This window comes from Palaemon carinicauda, chromosome 22 (genome assembly GCF_036898095.1).
Source record: "Palaemon carinicauda isolate YSFRI2023 chromosome 22, ASM3689809v2, whole genome shotgun sequence".
Classification (NCBI taxonomy): domain Eukaryota; kingdom Metazoa; phylum Arthropoda; class Malacostraca; order Decapoda; family Palaemonidae; genus Palaemon; species Palaemon carinicauda.
This window is the reverse complement of record NC_090746.1, coordinates 47,717,167-47,739,587: the sequence shown is the minus strand read 5'-3', so window position 1 is coordinate 47,739,587 and position 22,421 is coordinate 47,717,167. Positions and strand designations below refer to the sequence as shown.

The window sequence follows — 22,421 nt, the reverse complement described above, 5'->3', positions numbered from 1 at the left end:
CAATCCGAAATCATTTAGAGGGATAATGCCATCCCATATAAATTTGACTTCCAATTATCATCGCTTACTTTTTTCAATAAGTTTTATTTTTTCATACCTTTCAATTTTGTAACGAGTTCGTACCCTTTTCAGTTTTGTAACGACTTCTGTACCCTTTAAAGGGATATCATAAATTGTACTACGTGGACTCCAGTTTGGACTATGGTTGTATATTTATTTACATAAGTCTTCCAAGGTATGCAACATGCCAAGCGTTATAACGTGCTTCACATAATTTGATTTTAATGTATTTATACGATCGTTGTGTTGCATGTAATTTGACATTTGGTAATATTTAAGGTATTAGGAAGAAGCTGAATTACTGCGGTTCCCCCTTGCTTCACGATGGTCAACTTTGTGTATTAGCTGCCGCATCAGCATCTGGATGAATTAGGATATTTATCAAATACAATAAATTACTTAATTTTTTTTTCACATTTTAATTATCCTTATTTAATTCCTGGTGTTTGTAAATTAAAATTCAGCGTAATTATACATAAAATACACATATTATGTATTATAAAAATATATAGAGTAGATGCCATTATTCTAAAATCAAAGAGTTGGAAACCCAAATTTACCCAAAATATATTTATGTCCGCAGCAAATACGTTGCTAGCTAATCATAAACCCAATTATAGATACCAGTACTCAATAAAGTGCGCCTTGTCATACGTATCAGGGGCGTAGAAGCTTTTTTTTGCGAGGAAATCCCTTAGAAGGGGGTTTCTGGCATTTGACAGCATATTATAGCAATAATTACAGTCTGTACACATTAACTGTAATGAAATACCTTTAGGCCTACTTGACGAATTCACTAAAAACATACTAACGATGTTGATTCTTTGCTATAAACTCATTCCCAATATTGATCAAGTTAGGGCTATCAGTTTTCTAAGCCTACTATCTTTTACTTACGTTTTATTATATCTATCATTTGGTTTTTAGTTCCAGATATATCTTTAAATCTTAAACGGCTTTTATGTTTTTAATTTCGTCTAATCTATAGTTTACTTATGACAAATAGCTAATGTTTAGTTGATAAGTATGTTACTTGTCTGTGGTTTTAAACTATGGTGATAAGGTATGAAGATGAAAACTTCACAAACAGAAAAGTACTCCATAGACTGGGAACCACGAATTTTATGAGCAACGAAGTATTATCAAGTCTATGGCAGTACCTTGAATTACTGGAATCCCCTTGAAAATTACCGAAATCCCCTACAATATCTTAGCAAACCCTTAGTAATCGATAAATAATAAGTATTTATTAATTTACATTATTTTTTAGTAAATTGATTAAATAAAATGTGTATTTCAAAGCATTTTTCTATATACCCTTTACACATTATATAAAAGGGTACAGAACCTAACAAACCCACCTAACCTAACCTAGTAGTTCCCAGGTCACAGCCCTTAGCCGGGGGCAAGCCCCCGGACCCCTTTACCAGGTCACAAACCTTCCCAGGTCACAACCCCTAGCCAAGGTTCTACCTGCAAATATATAAAAAAATATAAATGCTAAAAACATAAAAATAACGTATTTTTAATTCGAGGTATTGCCATAGACTTGATAATACTTCGTTGGTTATAAAAAAAAAGGTTTTTAGAATACCTTTCTATTTGGAAAATAATATATAAATATATATATATATATATATATATATATATATATATATATATATATATATATATGTGTGTGTGTGTATATAAATACATATATATGTATGTGTGTGTGTGGTATGGCAATGAAACAATATCCAACAGATTTTGTAGATTTGAGAACAAAGCCCTCAGAAGAATATCGGGAGTTAAATGGCAGGACAGGATTAGAAATGAAACTAAGACAGATTACTCGAGTGCCATATGTGGATGAGATCAGGGCGAGGGGTAGATGGAGATAGTTTGGGCATGCTCTTCGCACTCCCAAAGAGATTAGTTCACCAAAATTTTCAACTGGGCTCCACAAGACACTAGAAAAGTTGAAAGACCCAGACCTATATGGCTGAGGACTATGAAGCGTGAAGTAGGAGAGGACGATTAGAGAAATATTGATTTAAAAGCTCAAGATAGAGATGACTGGCGAAATCTAACTGAGGCCCTTTGCGTCAATAGGCGTAGGATCTGATGATGATGATGATGAGATATACATATATATATATATATATATATATATATATATATATATATATATATATATATATATATATATGTATGTATGTATGTATGTATATATATATATATATATATATATATATATATACATATATATATATATATATATATATATATATATATATATATAAAATATATTTATATGTGTGTGTGTGTGTGTATAGACTAGAACAGACCCCCTTTGGAAACTACCCCTCCAACACACATTTCAGGACCCTGTCTAGAGAATGATAATCTTGCTGTGTTACTAGAATACCTGAAATAAATAAATTGAGATATGATAGGATTGAGTGAAATTAGAAGAAAAGGGGAATCTTATATACAGTAGAATAAAAGTGAGTCATATTTTTTGCTTCAGAGAACATGAAAGGACCAAATGAAATGGAGTAGGTTTTCTTGTTGATAAAAATTGTGTAGGTAACATTGAATAATTTTGTAGAATCAGTGATAGAATTGCAGGATCGATAATCAAAGTAAATAAGAAGTGTAAAAGGAAGATCATTCAAACATATGCACTAACAACAGAAATGGGAAGAAACTTTTTAAGGAAGATCTGATCTGGAGACATTTTGAAAAAACATAAGACATTATTTCTATGGCAAAGTAGATCAAAAGAAGCGAGTAGAATCAGCTATAGGCTTGGAAAGAATAATGATGGGAATGTCACTAAGACAGAAAAAGAGCAGCATGGATGCGAGAACAGATAAAGTAGAGCATATTTTGATATTTAAATAAAAGAAATGGAAATCGGCAAGACATATAATACGAAAGACAGATGATATATGGACTAAAAGAATAACACAATGGGTTCCGAGAGATTACAAACGAAGCAAGGGAAGGAACAAGAGGCAATGGATTCACGACCAATGAAAATTTGTTTGTGTATATATATGTGTGTATATATATATATATATATATATATATATATATACTGTATATATTGTCACCACTGCAAGTATATTCTTTACCAGGTGGTATAGTAGGGATGTAATGGCCTTGTTATAATAAAAGTCAGCAGGCAATAATAAAAAAAAATTACCACCAAAACAAAATATGTCTGTTGTAGTTTATCACTGAATTATGTTCAATTTAAAATTAACTTTATTTAGCACTTAATATACCACTTAATAAATAATCTAATAACCCAAAACACCAAGATCCAGGCACAAGAATAAGGAAACACTCGAGAAACATTGAACTTTAATAAAATAAAACTATAATGCACCCACTAATATATAATAATAATCACTTTACACCACAATTAAGCACCATGAAACTGTTGTATAAAAAGCTCGCTGTCTGTTGAAATGAAGTAAGTTGTATTTGCCTAGTCTTTCAGTTATCACCTAACTGGCGATATGCACATTGGTGAGCAGCGGAGTGTCCGCTCCCTCCCGCCTGCTCCTTCACTGGGTGTGCCCTACTGTTTGAGGATGCCGCCTACCGAAGTGTTTGCCTAGTTCCAGCATGCTGAGGTCCAGTTTTGCATCAAGGGCGTGACTCGGTCAAGCATCAAAGCAGATTACGCTCTTGCGTCGATCCCCGAGGGCACTTTCCCGGAATTCTCCGATTGGCTGTCCGAGCAGGGGGACACCCCAATAACGTCCAAAGACCTCAAATCATACTTCCTGGAGCAGTTCATGCCATCACCAGCCGCTCGCATAGCAAAACTTATTCAGCTCTCTCAACAACTGTTGGGAGACCAAAATACTTGGCTCGTCCCCCTGGGACTAAGGACCACTCCTAATGACGCCCTGGATGTTTCGGCAGCAGAAATTGTATATGGTGACCCGTTGGTCGTCCCTGTCGGATGTTTTCCGTCTGCAACCTCCTCCGACAATCTCCAGTGCCAACTTCACATTATGGGAAAATTTACTCCATGCCACCAGACTGATTAGTCCCCACCTAAGCAACACATACCGACAGATCTGCACTCGGCAGTGTATGTTTATCTGTGCAATGACAATAGCAAGCTACTGTGAATGCCCTCTTACACGGGCCCTTTCCTCGTGATCCGTCGTACACCGAAAGCATTTCTACTCAACGTGTGGCAAAGAAGACTGGGTCTCCATTGATCGCCTAAAACCTGCGTATCTCCTTCTGGATGACCTGCCTACAGTATGCCTCTCAAGAGAAGGGTGCCTTATTTCATATGTATATCATTTTTAAGAGGGAAGCCATGTACCGCATATGTTTCACACCTGTACATTGTAAGGGTACTTTCTTTTTATTAATTGTGTATCGCTCTTTACGCCTATCTGTCAACAGAATCAGTTTGAGCCTCTTTTTTTCTTGTATTGATCTGTTTGAAATTTTGTGACCTCCTTAAACAGAAATATTGAATATAAAGCTCGTTATCTGTTGAAATAAAGTTATCTGCATTTGCCTAGTCTTCCAGTTATCACCTAATGCGATACGCACACAAGTTATCTGCATTTTCTTCTCTGTATATGAGGGCACTAAGAGTATTTAGCCCTGATTACACAGAAGATACGTTAACCAAAAGAGAAATATTCACTGATCTATTCTTTCCCGAATATTTCCATGTGAATTGTATGAAGTATAGTATCCAACCCCTCAAAAAAACTGTTGTGAATCCCAGTTAAAGAAATGTGCGTCTAAAAATAATATATTGATTTTACCATTGCATATAGATATCCTGATGTCATTTCTCTACTTACAGTAACTAAATAGAAATATTAATGAATTTACACAAAATAACATATAGGTATTTTGGAGACAATATTGATCACTTGTAACAAAGGTCGTAACCTAAATTTAATCTTGGGTCTATTGTCCTATTGATACTATAGCATTACTTTTTTAAAATCTGAATTATCTAAGGTCTTAAAGAAGCTAATCTCATAGATATCTCATATTCCGGAGAAGTGGATTCTTCTGGATTTTCATTTCACGGGTAATCTGCTGATGTCAGTAAGACGAATATATCATCAGATGACATCATAAGAACCTTAATGGTCGTAAACCGATACCTAAGATTTCTAAAGAGTTAAGTAGAATACTAATCAAGCACTTATGTAATAGGTCTTGAGATCAGCGAAGTTTGCAACGTCGGATGAAAAAAATAAGAGTACTATATGGAATTTGTATTAAGTTTTGTTCTACTTATGAAATACTTACATTTTCCAAGAGAAAATCGGCCATTTTGCTATCGAAGATATAGTAAAATATTTAGATTAAACAATCCGTTACGATGATAAAACAGGATATCCTTATCCAAGGTCTATAGAATACGAGGTCTCCTCATCCCTGGTCCAAAAATTGACATTTCTGCGCAGGTGGATTTGGTGACATCACCACCTCCAAACGGACGGGTGCTACCTACAGTTAAACAAAGTAAACAGGTCGGGGAATTGTCTTGGTCGTCGATCTAATTCTTGAAAGTGGTTGTGTAAATTTTAACAACAATATTCAATTAACAACATGCCCAATAACTGTGTTGTGTTTGGATGCTTCTTAACCAGGACGAAAAATTTCATTCATTTCCAAAGCACAGTGAAACTAGGAAAAAATGGGTGCACCTCTGCAAACGAGAAGATCACATAAATGTTGAGAATGCCCTGATTTGTAGCCGGCACTTTGAAGCGCATATCTATGGAAGGAATTTGATGTATGAATTATTAGGCCCGGCCCAGACGTAACTGTTTATCAGAACGATATAACTGATCAGATAAAAATCGTAGCTAGCCATCTATCGTCGCTGCCCCTACACCATTCCGATATATCGTTACAATTTGCATCGGTTCCACAGTTTCCATAATGTCATCCGAGGAGGAGGATTCTCTGGCTCTAGCAGGTTTAGCTGTGGCATTATGCGTAAAAAGGGCAAAAAGTGCTTCTGTGAATGCAACTTCAAACAAATTTGCTCATTTTCTTTCCAAAGAAAATACAGTAATTGAAAATGAAGAAAATTATCTCCAGAAAGAATTAAGCTTGTCTGCTATGTTCTTTTGCTTAAAAGAAAATGAGATTGAAAATTGCATTGATGCTAATCTGGAATATGAGAAAAGTTTATTAAAAGATGCCATTGGAGAAGGAGGATTACAATATATGGGAGGGTTTATAGCTTGGAAGTTTCTTTAGTATGAACTTTTAGGCAATAGAGCAACTAAAGGGGTTAATACATGGATTGGTGCTGTAAGTAGGGATGACAGAAAAGTGATGAAACCCAAAGAAGAATTTTCGAAAATCTAAAAACAATGGGAAAAAAATGTTTGTTTGTTTTCATGGCGAAAAATCTTTGAAATAAGGGGGAAACGTCATAGCTTCATTAGCTGAAATGATATACGAGCATATTTTATTACCTCAAGAAGTTATTAGGTATTTTTTACGCACTCGTACTTTTTTTAGAAGTCAAACCATTCTGTCGTGGCCGCTGAGAAGAGTTCATTTCCGAAAGGTATAGTGTTCGAGTGTAAACACTTGTTCATTTTCCCTTGAAGGAATCACTCTTTAGAGACAAGTCAAAAACCTTTGAAAACAACGATAAAGCCAGATTAAAAGATTAGGCACCCCATATCCCTCACCCTTTCTTTACAACTGTACTAAATCGTCTAAATAAAATCATCTTCACAATACTTCCTTGGTTATTGTCTTTTTTGCTGGTACACTACACGTCATTTTTTGCTTGAAAAAATTAAAGATGCATTTGGTATAAATCCATCTTTGGTGCCAGCATGAACAATTATGAGTCTGTTGCCTTTGCCACTTGGAGGATTAACACCTGTTGCCTTTTTCCCGCTTTTATCCAACCAAAATTTTCCCACACAATAATTTTGATTTACCCAGGTTTCATCTAAATAAACAAAAGGGTGATCTCCACTTTCTTTCACTTTCTTAATTTTTCGAAAAAACCATTCTTGCACTTGACACTTCACTTCTTTCTAAAAGAAATTTCCTTCCATTGACTTTAGCATGAATGAAACCTATATCATGTAGCACTTTCCTTAGGGATTCTTTGCATCCATTGAATGGAATATTTACTTTAACTTCCGCCAGTATTTTTTCAAGGGTGGGGATTTCATTTCGTGCATAAAAACTTAACACTGTTCTTCTTAAAACACATTTATCAAAGTCGTCTAGAGCAGTCACAGGACAAGGATGAAGCCTAATTCTTTCTTGAAATTTCGGTTTTCCAAATTCTTCTTGCGTGACTCGTCCCTCCTTTATGATTCGACGTACTGTTCTTTCAGGAACATTTGTGGCTTCAGAAGTACGGATACATGCTTTGGTGACATCAGTAAAAGGGCCGCGGTTCATCTTCTCTTTTGTGAAATACTTGTACACACTGTGTACTATTTCCCTGGCATTGGGACGGAGAACACGGTTTGGAGATGTTTCCATGGTTTTTGTTTGCTAGATAATGCAGTCTCTGTCTCAAACACTACATTTTATACCCCAAGATCTACCATTCAAGGGATTAAATATAGGTCGCTGATATTTGCTACATAAATTTAACCTTGAGACCTCCAAGGACAGGTCAATCGGATTTCAAACTTCCCTTCTGTGCGAGTCATATTAAGACGGTAGGATAAAACTGGCAAATATCCCGGGATTATGATTTTGGGGGACATGTACTTGGTTGTAATTATCCTTATAGAAATGAATACCTTACACTGTTAAAGATATGCCGAAAAAACGGTAAAAATCCAGTAATAAATGTTGCCAGGCATTTACTGTCTAATAAATGGAAATATTGACATTAAATGGTGATATTATGATCATCAACCCGTAATAACATAACAGGGTAGGGAAAAAATATTTTACTGAATTAGGGCTATGAACAGTATATTTTTACGGATAATGTCCGATTAAAATTACGCTTATTTAACAGTGTACCTAATGAAATATATACTGTATGCTCGACAAGAATAACAGGAGAGAGAGAGAGAGAGAGAGAGAGAGAGAGAGAGAGAGAGAGAGAGAGAGAGAGAGAGAGCAGATTTAATCTTGTCTTAATCCAGTGAGATTAGTGAAAAAGGTGAGGATGCACCCTGGGTATACCTTGGGGAATGTCATCTGTCATTAACGGCTAGCATTAGTCTCACTCAGTTTGGATGGCTCGTCTCTAACCGCAGTGTTCATTTTTCCTTTAAGTGGTCGAAATATTTTGACATGGGTACGCTGTACAGGGGAACAGAAATCGTCTCAGCGGCCACGACAGAATGGTTTGACAGGTCCTTTAATGGGAGAGGTTGGCTCATCAGCGAGCGAAAATACGTTCGGTCTGTGCATGACGTTACACCTCGTATAGTCTCCCTTGACAGCATTGACCAAAGACTATATACTGAAGGAAGATAGGAAGGCTCAAAATAGAATGTTAATACTCTAGTTGGCAACTCCAAAGTGAACACAATAGTTGGTTGCTCCGATTTCAGATGGCGTTGTAGGTATACATCGTTTGTCGTCTGTTTGTATATATTCAGAATTTGATAGTTGACTCAAACGAAAAAATGGCGCCGACAGTAAAGAAGTCACACAAGTGTGTTGTGTGCCATAAACAAAAAGAAACCGATTCTCATTTGGTATTTCACAGGTTCCCTAAGGACAAAGAACGGTGAGTCCAAACAGTATAATACATGCAGTATGTGCTGCTAATGAGTAAGCCCCACTGATATTGGATGTAAGATTAAGGCAAGGCATCCACAGTAAATCTCTTTTGTTTTTAATTTTTTGTTGGCTTGTGTGCTACCTTATTTCTATTTCCAACCCCCGTTTGATTATTTTTGTGTGTGATACAATTTTGTGTTATTTTGATCCTTCTGATTGTACATTTATACATTTATTAGTCTATAATACTAAACTATACATGAGTGCATCCTGCTTTTCCATTTCAATAAAAAATAAAATACAATTGTGTTTTTATACACCTAATATCTCTCCATCTTACAGTGGCCTACATACTGCAATTAAATGTATGCCTAGCCTACACATAAGCATTTGTGGCTAAGTTTAACAAATCAGATATACAGTATGTTTTAATTTATTCGATTGTGGTATTGTATAGAACATTTAAAAATGGTTGTAATATACTGTACAATACTTAAATTTGCAAGAAAATTAACTAAATCAGAAGAGATATAGCTATTGAATTTCTAAAAAATATACTGAGAAACATAATTTGCAATTTAGTTACCTAAAATTTAAGAATATCATGAATATATGAGTAAAATATACTGACATAGTAATGCAAATTATGAACAAATATGTCGCAAAATTTACAATCGAATTCCATCCTATATACCCGTAAGCATTACCGCTTTGAATGTTTGGTTGCTCGCTCAACAGATGGAGCCATTCGTTTCGCATAGGAATATCTGGCATCTTTTCATAGCACACTCATTTGTGTGTTAAAAGCCTGAGCCTTCCTATCTTCCTTCAGTATATAGTCTTTGGCATTGACTGACAGGTATACGTAGTAACACGATGCAAGGATACCTTTCCAAAATAAAAATACTCCTTAATATTTTATTTCTATTTTTTTTTTTTATCAAAGTACAGATTATCCTTAGGGCAGACCATACATCAAAGTTTAATAATATTCTGATGCTTCTAAACATAGCCATAGGGTATAGATGTATCTTAAAAGGGAACACAAATACTGTAATGTATTGACTGCCACTTATCCTTAACCAAAGAGGTATAGATTAACGTAGAGAAAGTTGTCATTGGTACTAAATCCTACACAGCGAGTTAAGGATTCTCATTTTAATCCTAACAGATTAACAGAACAAAGATGACAGTTTAATTGAGATGGAATTCAGATAAGCATGAGTTTGTTTTTCACCGAGCCAGGTGTGCACCCCAGGAGGAAAAATTAAGTTGTTGTTTTCATGGTTTTTCATGGTTTTTCCTTTGTTTCATTTTACTTATGTCGATAATGTTGTTGAGGTGCCGCATTCTAAAAAACACATGTTTTGGTCAAAAATTCCACAACCTCGTCAGGAACACCAATGACAGCAGATTTCATTTCAGCAGCCATTGTTTTTATGCATTCTGTTCCTGGTCTAAGCCCATACCCATGCATTGCTCAAAAAATTTTTAGTTTAGAAAAAAAAATCGTCGGATGGTGCATAGAGTTTTCCTTCACTTATATAATGGACCCATGTCGCTGACGTCTTACTATCAACAATATACACTAAATTTGGATATTTAAACAAAATTTTTTATCACTACATATCCACCAATATATCTTAAGGACTATTCCTCGATAACAGATCCTGTGGTGTCAATGGATTTCTGACATTTGGCAAATTCTGTTTCCTCAGGGAACATTTCGTCATTCTTAAGATCCACATCAAATTAAAGGTCTCTAAAAATGATGTTTGTCATACATATTTCTAAGGCCAGTTCCCTGTCATTGAAAGATTTATCAGGTCCATTTCCATCACGTTCAGATGATACCATTTCATGGGATAACGGGTCAAGGTTTTCATTTGCGTTATCGCTAACAAGTTCAATATCCCTACTTATCAAAAGGTTTTTCAATCTGTACTTAAATTTTACTGCATCGGGATGATCATGAGAACCCCTCATCTGCCTAATACATCCAAAAAAAATTTCAAGACAGTCTTGATTCAATCTCCTTGTCATAATAAAAGAAATGTCCTGACTGTTTTAGCATGTTATATAGCCCAATCATTGAGTGACAAGATAATATCACACCTTTTTGGAATTTGTAAAGGCAATTAAATTTTGGATTTTTTACCCTCATTCCCGGCCTAGCATCAACCATTCTTTTTAGAACACTTTTCTGGCTATCCAAATCTCTCACAAATGCATTGCGGTCTTTTATGTCTCCTAACATCATAGAAGAATTGATGACATCGAACCATTCATTCACTGTAGCTATAAAATCGGCAGTTTCCTTCCAATTGTTCCTCTCTAATAAAGCCCCTTTCTCCTAAAAAATACAATGCCTTAGCACATGACTTTGAAAGTAGCTGTGCAGCATACTTACACGCTGTCTTTGTAAGCCACTTACATTGATATGTGTTTTATTAATTTTATATGCTAAGGCATACTCTGATACGGTTTTCATTAGCATTTCACGGACACAGGCATCAGATACGCTATTTCCATTTTCCATAAGAAAACCGTGATCCAGAAAATAATTTACAATTAACTTTATCATATGGGGAGCATCAGCAAATATGAAGACATTAATGTCAGCACATGGATTTTTAAAAAAGACTTTTTCTGGGTTAAGGGGATCAATCCCGAATTCTTTCCAAACCCCTCAAATTAGTAGATCCAAGATCATGGACAATTGCCACGACGGCAAATCCAGCCTTTTCAACATTTACAATGATATCAGTCAGTTTTTTATGCACATTAGAGTCATTATATTGGTAGTATATGGGTTGCTTCCAGGTTGCCGTCAAACCTCTTAACATAACCACTTGAACTTTATCATGAGGTTCATACAAAACATCCATCCCTTTGTCATAAATCCACTTACTAGAAATATTCATTTCATCAAATGAAATAACGGCAAGTTTTTCAATTTCCGTCATTGTTTCTGATTTTGCCTTCATCAGTGACAGAACCGAATGCAAAATACCCGGCTCACATTTGAGATTTTGCGTTCGTTTATTCAGTGTACTTTTTGATGGCAGAGGAAATCCTCTTTTAGTTCGCAAATATGATTATCATTTGGTGCTCATGCTTCTGAGAGTGAAAGCTAACGATATGTCTTCATCGCTGCATTGACTGACAGACATTAGTTATGAGAGATTTTATCTGTGTTACACTTAGCACAGGTTAAAATAACTTGTTTATTTCAGTTAATGTGAACTTAGGTTCTGTCACTTCAGTTTCCAAACTAACCAGTTTCAGGAGTTCTTGATTGGTCTTTTCAAAAAGTTCTATCTTTTTCTTCTGGAAGAAATGAACGTGACAGATATCAAATAAGACTACGTCTAGTCAAATCAAACCTCAGCCACCGTCACCGATAAATGACGTCACAAAAGCTCCGCCCACATGCGCGTACCTCACTGATGAGCCGACTTCTTCCATTAAACCTTCCATTAAAGGACCTTGGTTTGACTATAATCTGCGCGTGAGAAGACCTCGTATTCTATAGACCTTGTCCTTATCTTTTTTATCTTATCGGCGAAATGTCACTGTTTAGCGTACGTTCACGGATGTCTGACTAAGCATCAGAGTCAGGAGAGATGTTTGTGCTGTTACAGTAAACACAAAGAGGACGATAAAAATAACAGCTTTCAATAAAATGACAAAGTTAGAAATGCCTAAAAACTTTCTTAATCTTCACTTCAGTGTCTACTACTGTGCGGTGAGTCCCCCAAATTTGAACTACATAAATCTAAATAAACAGATAGTTATTATTACATGATTTACTGATGATGCCAAAAAAATCAACAGTTTCTTAAAAACAAAGATAGGAGATAGAAAGGAGGAAATAAACAGACGAAGAAAAAAGTAGGGAATAAAGAGTTCTGTGATATTTTGAAATTTTGTCCAGAACCCTGATTCCCAACCTTAAATGGAATCATTCTTATTAGAGAAAATATCTCATTGAATTTTACTTCTGAGAAAAAAATAAAAGAAATAACAATATTATGGAGATGCTTTGCTATAGAGAGAAAATATGAAAATACGGAAACATTTTACCCATTATCGTTTATTATTCACTCCATTCCAGTTGGAGAGCTGTATTAGCTTGAACTGGTCTCCTAGGACTTAGACAAGCAAATAAGTCTAGTAAAATACTCTTAGTCATAATTCATAGAGTTCAAAAAAATAAACAGATAAACTTTGTGTTGAATTGGTTTTAGAAATAGACAAGTAATAGAATGTACCTACAAAAAGATTAATTTCTTGTTATAATTTTAATTATATTGAGATTAAGACACGCACAAACGGTCATTATTAAGAAAGCAAAGAACCCGTGAAAGTCAAAAAAAAAAAGAAAAAATTATTGTATGGTCCGGATACTTAGGTATCATTGTCTCAAAAAAAAATTTAATGGTTAAATTTCGACTTGAGCAAAGGATATAGAAGGCTGACAGGTGGAATTTTGAATCTATTGTAGGCTAATATAAACGAAAATTGATTTATCAATTTGAATTCTGCAAGCACTTGTTTGAAAGTAAAGGTGTGGTACAGCTTAGTTAAGCCTGCTGGGATATTTGTAACATTTCGAAATAGAGACGTGAAATTATCTAGTGTGATGATTTCCAATGAGAATGAGAAAGATGATATTTTGGATGGAAGTAAATTGGTAATATAGCACTAATAAAGAAGCAGTAGCAGATAAGTCTCAAAATTCACTTGGTACATCAGTCAATGGGGATAATGATTTATCAGCATCAGATGTTTAGTCAAATTCAGGGGAGACCTGAAATGCTCAAAGTTTGTAACGCTCAACCGAAACTTACTGGTTTTGAAAACTGTAGTTTAATTGCATCAGCTATCTAAATCTTAAAGATAATTTTACGTTTAAATCAAATTATAAGTTACAGAAAATTATCACTGTATTTCATCTTTTGACTAAGAATAAAGAATATAGCCATAACCTAAGATAAGACATTTTTTTTTCAATAATAAAAGTTATACGACCATGAAGTGGAAATTAATGACAGAAAAAAAAGTTGCTGAATGAGAGCAAAAGAACATAACATCACTATTTACCAGATAATTAATCAGCTCTTTCAATATCTCTATCACTGGAGGATTCAAAACCAAAGCTCTCCTAATCTAATGGGTTATTAATATCAGAGTTTTCCTCTTCTCATAATTATTGAATTGTGATTATCAAAATCATTATCAATAAAGAAATTATTCGAAAAAAAATGTATAAAACTCATGTTTGCATGAGCATGATAATAACATTTTTAAAGTTAAAATAGAAAGAGAACTTATTCCAGTGAAATAAAAAGAAATATTTTACTCAAAAAAAAGTTAAAATATATTTCAAAGAAAGTCGTGACTGCATTTATATGTAGAAATAATCTAAAAATAGAAACAGGGTTACTGGTATCAAATCCAATCTTCAACGTCACAGGAAACGGGTTATCTACAAGAGTAACCAAAGGACAGATCGCGTCATGATTTAGTGTCTCCTTCGCCTGTGCTGAAGTACTGCTAGTCTTCATGGAGTCATCTACCAAGATCACTTTGTCATAAGCAACTGGTAATTATCCTTTTACGATTCGGCAGAAGTGGTTCTTATGTTTGCACTCAAGAGAAAAGTCAATAGCCACAAATATCTGTAAACTGTGTCCTGTTTGTGAGTTTTATATATTTCTTAGCATAAGGAAAAAACTGCCAGACAATGTTTTACAAATGTCTCAAAAAATTCTTTATAAATAATTTTCTTCTAAATATACAATATAAAAGTCTTGGATTCTAGTCTTAGTTATTTGGTGAAACATCTGAAAGTAATGAAAATTTGCAGCCCCAAAATAAACTATTCTTTTCAACAGCCTGTTCTCAAGATGTGGCCCATTCGCTTCGCATCGATTTTAGGTGAGCAAATGAATGACGACTTTTCTATGTTCTTACACTGCTTCTTCCCCCAACTTGTATAAAGTATTCTTAATTTTTGACCCGCTTATTTTTTCCAAATGGCTTGCATTTGAACTTTTCATTTCATGTAGTTTCTGTATTTTCCTCTTTCCTTTTACTCATTGTGCTATTTTTCCCTGTTGGAGCTTTTGGGCTTATAGCATCCTGCTTTTCCAACTGGGGTTGTTGCTTATTATTATTATTATTATTATTATTATTATTATTATTATTATTATTATTATTATTATTATTAGGTGAGCTAAAACCTTACTTGTAAAAGTAGGATGTTATAAGCTCAAGAGCTCCGACAAGAAATAATAACAATAATATTAATAATAATAATAATAATAATAATAATAATAATAATAATAATAATAATAATAATGATAATAATAATATCGTCCAAATGCTTAATCTATAATTGATGGAGAGTGTGAAACTGCTTCTGGGTTGGTGTCTAGACTCTAGAACAGTGGTTCCCAAACTGGGGGGTGCGCCCCAATAGGGGGGCGTGAGGACGATACAAGGGGGACGTGAAGTCATCTGCTCGAAATTACTTGTTTAATAGAATAATGAAATCATTAAAAAAACAAATATCTGCCATTACATATTTGCATCCATCTCACTAAATATGACCAGAAATTGTGCCTTAGTCTCATAAGTATTTCCAAATATTATATGGCATGTTTTCAAATAATCTATTCTTAAAATTGCAACTCTATTTTGCCAATTTGCTAATGTTCAAACTTTTTTTCGCTCACTTTGAACCAAATGTTTCGTTTTTAGTTACTGGAATGTACTATTATTTGTTTTAGTGGCTTTCATTATCAAATTGTAATACAAACAGAAATCTGTTTTCCTGTACAATGCTAAGAAATAAATGTAAGAATTATTTCATATAAAAAAAAAGAGAGGAGTGGGGGCGTACGGGTCTACTGGAAGCAAAAAGGGGGCGTCAGGTAAGATAGTTTGGGAACCACTGCTCTAGAGCACCGTGAATGATATTTGTCTTTTTATTGATCTGATAAAACACCTACCGATGTTTAGATCTTTTTGTTCTGTTGGCTATCGGAAAATATCATTTTGTTGCTCAATCGTCACAGAATATGTAGTCTTATTGGTATACTTTGTATGCTTACATCATCCGTATGGCAAGAATCCTGTATCATGTTGCCCAGAGACTTCTTTCATGATTCAGTTTCTTCTACCTATAACAGTTATTCCTTGCATGTTTGAGTTATTTCAGTCAAAATTGTGTCTTTACACTTATCTTTGCATTTCCTAATAATGGAATAATAGACCTGATTCATTCTTGCGGTCAAGAAATATTTTTTTCAAGATGAAAGTCTATTCTTACCCCACGTGTCTAAGCCTCGAATTTGCCGGCCCCCTCCCCCCCAACCTATCTCTTTGGAATACTGCTTTCACATTGTAGGTTTATAGTTGTTAATAACTTATTATATAAAGAACTAAAGAACTCATAATATGCAAAACTGATCAGCAAAGAACAAAGGAGATAGGCCGGTGGAATTGAAAAATTATCCATATGTAATCATGTATATGCAAGAAAGCAAGTTATCTGACTCTGGGAAATCTCACAATTTCACTTCCAAAACACACACATAACAAATGAAATTGACTGGACACCGAGATTTCCTTTAGTATCTGCAACCTCACCATCCTTGTAAGCTAAGGATGGGAGGTTTGTAGGAGCCTATAGGTCTACTTGCTGAGTCATCAGCAATCATTACCTGGCCCCATCGGATCCTAGTTTGGGTGGAGAGGGGCCTTAGGCGATGATCATATGTATATATGGTCAGTCTCTTGGGTATTGCCCTGCTAGCTAGGGTAATGTCACTGTGCCTTGCCTTTGCCATTCATGAGTGGCCTTTAAACCTTTAATAACATTCACAACCTGCCCAATACTATGTCATCCGGACCATTATTAATAATTTCCTTACTTCAGAAGTAATGCATTTCAGCAATCTACATCACTTACCGGTATTTACCTATATATATATATATATATATATATATATATATATATATATATATATATATATATATATATACATATACATATATACATATATATGTATATATATAATGTATATATATATATATATATATATATATATATATATACACATATACATATATACATATATATGTATATATATATATATATATATATATATATATATGTGTGTGTGTGTATATATATATGTATATATATATATATATATATATATATAAATTATATATATATGTGTGTATATATATATATATATATATATATATATATATATATATATCTTTTCTGTCACAATTATGTGGGAGAGGAAATAGTCATACCATGGCAAGAGAGGCCATTAGGTAAACTTGGAAACCACACTCGCCTACAAATTGCCGAACCAGCGTGTTGTAGTTAGGAGAGAGGTGTGGTGGGAAGGAGTAAATCTGTGTGTGTGCATCTCTATGTATATATATATATATATATATATATATATATATATATATATATATATAGACGTGATATTAGATGGCTCAGGTACACTAGTATATAATAAAACATGATATCACTAAGATCTGAGAAATCAATTTGGTGCTTCCAATATTTGTCAAACAGTAGATAATCTTTTACGAAAGGTTGCTTGCCATCTCTAATTATCCTTGATTCATCCATAATTTACATATAATCTTTACAAAAAGCAGGAATATTGGGACTGAAAAGTAGACAAAGTTATATGTTTACTCTTACATAGAGTGTGTAAGATTGCCATTATTTTCTATTTTCCTTTATTTCGATTTTGGATTCAGATAATCAATTACAGAGTATTATTGCCCATTAAACGTTTATCCGTCTTACATTGATTTGTCAAACTTATCATGTTTCTGACAAAATAATCTAAATCACCTTTTCCGCAAGTGCTTTGCTTCAGTATCGTAAATATCCCTGCAGGAATTCCCATATGCCTGGTCTGCTCTCAGTGTATTCAAATGAAGTTAAGAGTTTCGTGAAGGTTTCTTTTCTAAAAAGAAATTCGCCAGATTTTCCTGAAAGCCAACTGACACGTTCTCTGTATCAGTGGTCTGCCAGTTGATCGCTAAATAGAATATTGTTAGTTCAGACTACTGTACCAAGTCTTTGATGGCCGAATTCGGCAAGAATTGAATTGGTTTCGAAAAAGTCATTCTTGTTCTCATTGTTATCTGTACAAACATAAAAGACAGATATTTTTACACATGAAAGAAAGATATATAGTTACACATACACATACATAAAGAGAGAGAGAGAGAGAGAGAGAGAGAGAGAGAGAGAGAGAGAGAGAGAGAGAGAGAGAGAGAGAGAGAGAGAGAGAGAGAGAGAGAGAGAGAGAGGAAGCTTAATGTCAAGTTTGATATCATAACGCTATTTACACTCCGAGTTGCTTTTCCTGCAAAAGTACAGGAAATACCACTTTTCAACGATTCGAATAAATGATGTAATTTGTGAGTGTAAAAACGATTAATAAATTAGAAAGAAATAAGGATTTTATTTCTTAGTGTATTTCTCTTTTACTATTTATCGCTTTATAATACCAAAACAGAATCTCTATCAAGATTATCCCTCTTTATGGAAAGGAGAAACTAAAACTCGAGTATTGAGTCGTTTATTTACCAATATTTTGTCATCGGAAAATGATGATGGTTATAACAGTGGTAAGATATAAGATGATTATATCAGTATGATCGAAAGGGATAGTAATTGCAGTGCAAGAAACATTGCAAATGATGTCATAATAACTTACAAAAATCATAAGAGAAGGTTAGCTGGTCCACTTTAGACTTTAAAAGGTTCCATGAGTTTTATATCTATGGAGTTTTCACCTTGCTTACATGGAGGACGTAATTCATAGACCATTTCACAAGGAAAAACGCAGTCTTAAGAGATAATTGACCAGAAAACATATTCAGTTCAGATACAGTCTCTCTATATATGACCCAATAGGATTCCTAGCAATTGTTTAACAACCTTGAAAAAACAACGCTGCATAATTTACAGAGACTTTCCTTATCATTTGTGCAAAACATCTCGGTTTGTTGTGGTGGGAAATTTCCCAAAGTAAGTAATATTGGATTAAAAACCTTTAGCTAACTTGACAGAGTAATTACTGTCACAAATTGTAATAAAATATTTGTATAATAATCGTTTAATTGCTAAGCGTTGTCAAAATAAATATTTGGAATCATATAAAAATTTGAATAGGATTTTTTTTTTTTTACAATAATAGCAAGTCTTACTAAAGCGCCAACTTGCAATAAAAAATCTGAAACCATAAATATGTTATTTACGATCTAGTTAATGAACAGAGCAGATGTGCTTCTTCAAATAGGCTTTGACCTTTTCCAATAGTAAGCTTTTATTTACTGATGGACAATACAAGAGTTAGTCTCATCAGTTTTTTCCCAAAATCTTATAAGGAATATCGATTGAAAAATCAAGAGTCCAGTTTATGCTTCGTAATTGTATTTCATCGTCTTGAACATCTAACTGGGACCACTGAGGGCCAGGCAATGGCTGCCGATAACTCAGCAAGTAGACTCATAGGCTCCCAAACCTCCCATCCCAAGCTCATCATGATGCTAAGGTTGTAGATACTACTGGAAACAATGTAGCTGGCACGGGTCGAAGTCCCATCCAACACAAAGCTATGCAGGGACGTTTCCAATAAGCTACCGCAACATTGCAAAAGAAAAATTGTGATAAAAACCTCTGTTGACAACGCTGATTACAATATCTTTAAATTTTCTAATCCTATTATGTCACGACATTTTTCACTAATATTAACTTGAATAATGTTTCTCTTCTTTGCATAACTTCAATTACCATCAGCTTTGATAACATTGTTTTATCGGTGTTTTTGTGTTATTCTTCAATTCGTCTTTCTTTTCAGGAGTAGCAATACTCGTTGCAAGCCAAGAATGCAAGACATTTCAGGATCATAATTACTATTATCGTCCGACCACGTACACGTAAGTAACCAATTAAATTTTTCATGCAGCCTAGAGAATAAACAAAGCACGTTTATCTATGCAAACACACTCATTTTTATACAAACCTATATACATGCATATATATGTATAATATACATATGTTAATATCTATATAGATACAGGTGTGAGTGTGTATGTGTATATGTCTGTGCATCTTCAAATGTGGCTGTAAACTAGGCAAAGTACGATTGCTAGAAATGAAGTGAGAGACTCCAATGGACGAAGGTTATAGACTCAGGTGAATGTGTTCATGAGTTTGTAAAATTCTATGATGGGACATTAAGGACAACTGTGAGTATTTAAAGATATACTCGTAGGGTGGTAGGAGGAGGGAACTAACATAAAAGGTTAGTGAAGGAAGGAAAGTGTGTGTAAAGAATAGACAAGGAAAAGACTTGAAGTATCAGTGAAAGCCCAGTTAGGAATATTAGAACAGGTTGTTGAGCCAACTCTCTTTATAAGAAGAGTGGAAGTTATGTTTGAGAGAAAGAAAAGAAGGTTCAAACTCCTGAGGTAAACCGTTTGCGCTTCAGATTCGGAGTAAGAGGAACTGATAAAGTGAGGACGTGTAGCTACATAGAAATCATACAAATACTAACAAGGAGGAAAGATAGATTAAACTATTTTGTGGTGGTTTAGCCATGTGGAAAGAATGAAAGACAAAGGAATAGTAAGCGTGTGTATAATTCATAGGCTTTGAAGGTAAAAGAAGTGGAAGCCCCAGGAAGTTTTGAATTGTTGATAAAAAAAAAAAGAACTTTCCAAGAAGGAAGATTGAAAGTGCGCGCAAGATATGGGTAACTGGAACAGTTTGCCAAGGGGATTCGACTAAATACTGATGGTCCATCTTTGTGGAGGGGCGGAACAACTAATACCGTGGAATTTTACTACACAGGAGGTTCATCCACAATTGAACATTTAGAGAATGAGTGAGGCAGTGACTGTCGTGCATATTTTCATGTGGCGCTATTCTCTGTTATAGGAAACATTAATGCACACACGCGCAGATATATATATATATATATATATATATATATATATATATATATATATATATATATACATATATATATAAATATACAGTATATATATATATATATATATATATATATATATATATAAATATATATATATATATATATATATATATACTGTATATATATATATATATATATATATATATATATATATATATATATATATATATATATATAGAATACCTTAACACCTGTAAGGTTGACTAATGTCACCATAACCAGAAGTAAACGTAAAACCTTTTAGTTATGATTTGAAAACTTTTTAAATAATCGAACAAATCTGTTGAATAAAGTAATCATTCACTTTAATGAGAATTTTACATGGGAATAATTTGAAAAAAAAAATGTAATAGATTCTCTATAAATGTACAAGTGATCTTTTACTGTCAATCGTAAAATTCAACATTTGTTGTCTCTCAGAATGTTGTAATTCCCTGCTTAGTTGATAAAAACTTTCAAAAACAAGTGAAGTCTTATGAGTTGAATCCATTTCCTTCTTTACATTTGAGATCTAATTTTGGTTTTCTCAAAAAATACTTATCAAAATTTCCAATTATTTCTCAATGTTTGTAGAATATCATTGTTTCGTTTCGGTTAAGGTTAATTGGTGGTTATTTCAATAGATGGGTATTAAAGCAGAACCTTTAAAATAGCTTGCCAGAATCAGTGTCACTAGCAGGCTTCTCTTTAATAAATCTCTACTAATTGCAATGCTGCTATTTTCAGGTGTTCCAGTGAATGCATGAAAAGAGGACCAGAAGATGCCAAGGTTTATGGAACTCTTTTGTATCATAAGGTGAGGTACACCGAAACATGACTTTTAGCTGATGTGCACATTTGTAAGCATTTGAATGATTAATACTCTCATGAGCCTTTTATGGAAACCATTCGCATTTCAAGAGGACCTTATTAAGACATTTAATCCGATAAACACCAGGATAGAAATTCAGATGATATAACACCAGACGTATTCTATTTCAACTGAATCTATGTATTCGCATGGTGGTCATGACCATATTCAAACAAACGCTTGAAACGTGGATGGAACCAATTTGAAGCTTCCAATACAGTCGCGCTCAATTCACCTACACAAAACGTTCATCAGGAGTGTATCAAAACCCTTACATAATCTGCACCATTTAGCTCGTTTTTTAAGGCTACTATTGCGCTTACTTGTCTCCTTCCTAACAGAGATAACCGAATGGATAGATCTAACTTTTACTCTTTTATCAAAACCTAAAGCCATAGGCTCGAGTCGTGGTCAGGAGAGCAGCGCATATCTTATACAATTGCTTCTTAGGTTTAAGTTTTCCCCCAAGAAAGAGGGAATTTGGTATTGAGTGCTGGTTACGGCTTACTAATTAGAAGAGTTAAATTCCCGGTTGTAACTTACTAAACTAATAAGAGTATATATATATATATATATATATATATATATATATATACATATATATATATATATATATATATATATATATATATACATATATATATACATATATATATATATACATATATATATATATATATATATATATATATATATATATTATATATATATATATGTATATATATATATAT

The 22,421-nt window shown here is 33.8% G+C and overlaps 1 protein-coding gene across 6 annotated transcripts in view; it reads left to right on the top strand.

Annotated features, from left to right (window-relative positions):
- The window catches only part of LOC137616422 (receptor-type tyrosine-protein phosphatase C-like), a 174,997-nt gene that overhangs the window by 100,203 nt on the left and 52,373 nt on the right, over positions 1 to 22,421 (top strand). For 2 of the 6 annotated variants that reach the window (XM_068346167.1, XM_068346163.1), the window contains exons 1-4: positions 14,248 to 14,392; positions 14,685 to 14,727; positions 19,704 to 19,782; positions 21,567 to 21,636. The exons of 3 other annotated variants lie outside the window; for them this stretch is intronic. In XM_068346167.1, the coding sequence (XP_068202268.1) occupies positions 14,697 to 14,727; positions 19,704 to 19,782; positions 21,567 to 21,636 (180 nt within the window). In that variant the 5' untranslated portion in view covers positions 14,248 to 14,392; positions 14,685 to 14,696. Of the gene's footprint in view, positions 1 to 14,246; positions 14,393 to 14,684; positions 14,728 to 19,703; positions 19,783 to 21,566; positions 21,637 to 22,421 lie in introns of those variants that run through there. One more of the 6 variants, XM_068346168.1, reaches the window with a different exon arrangement.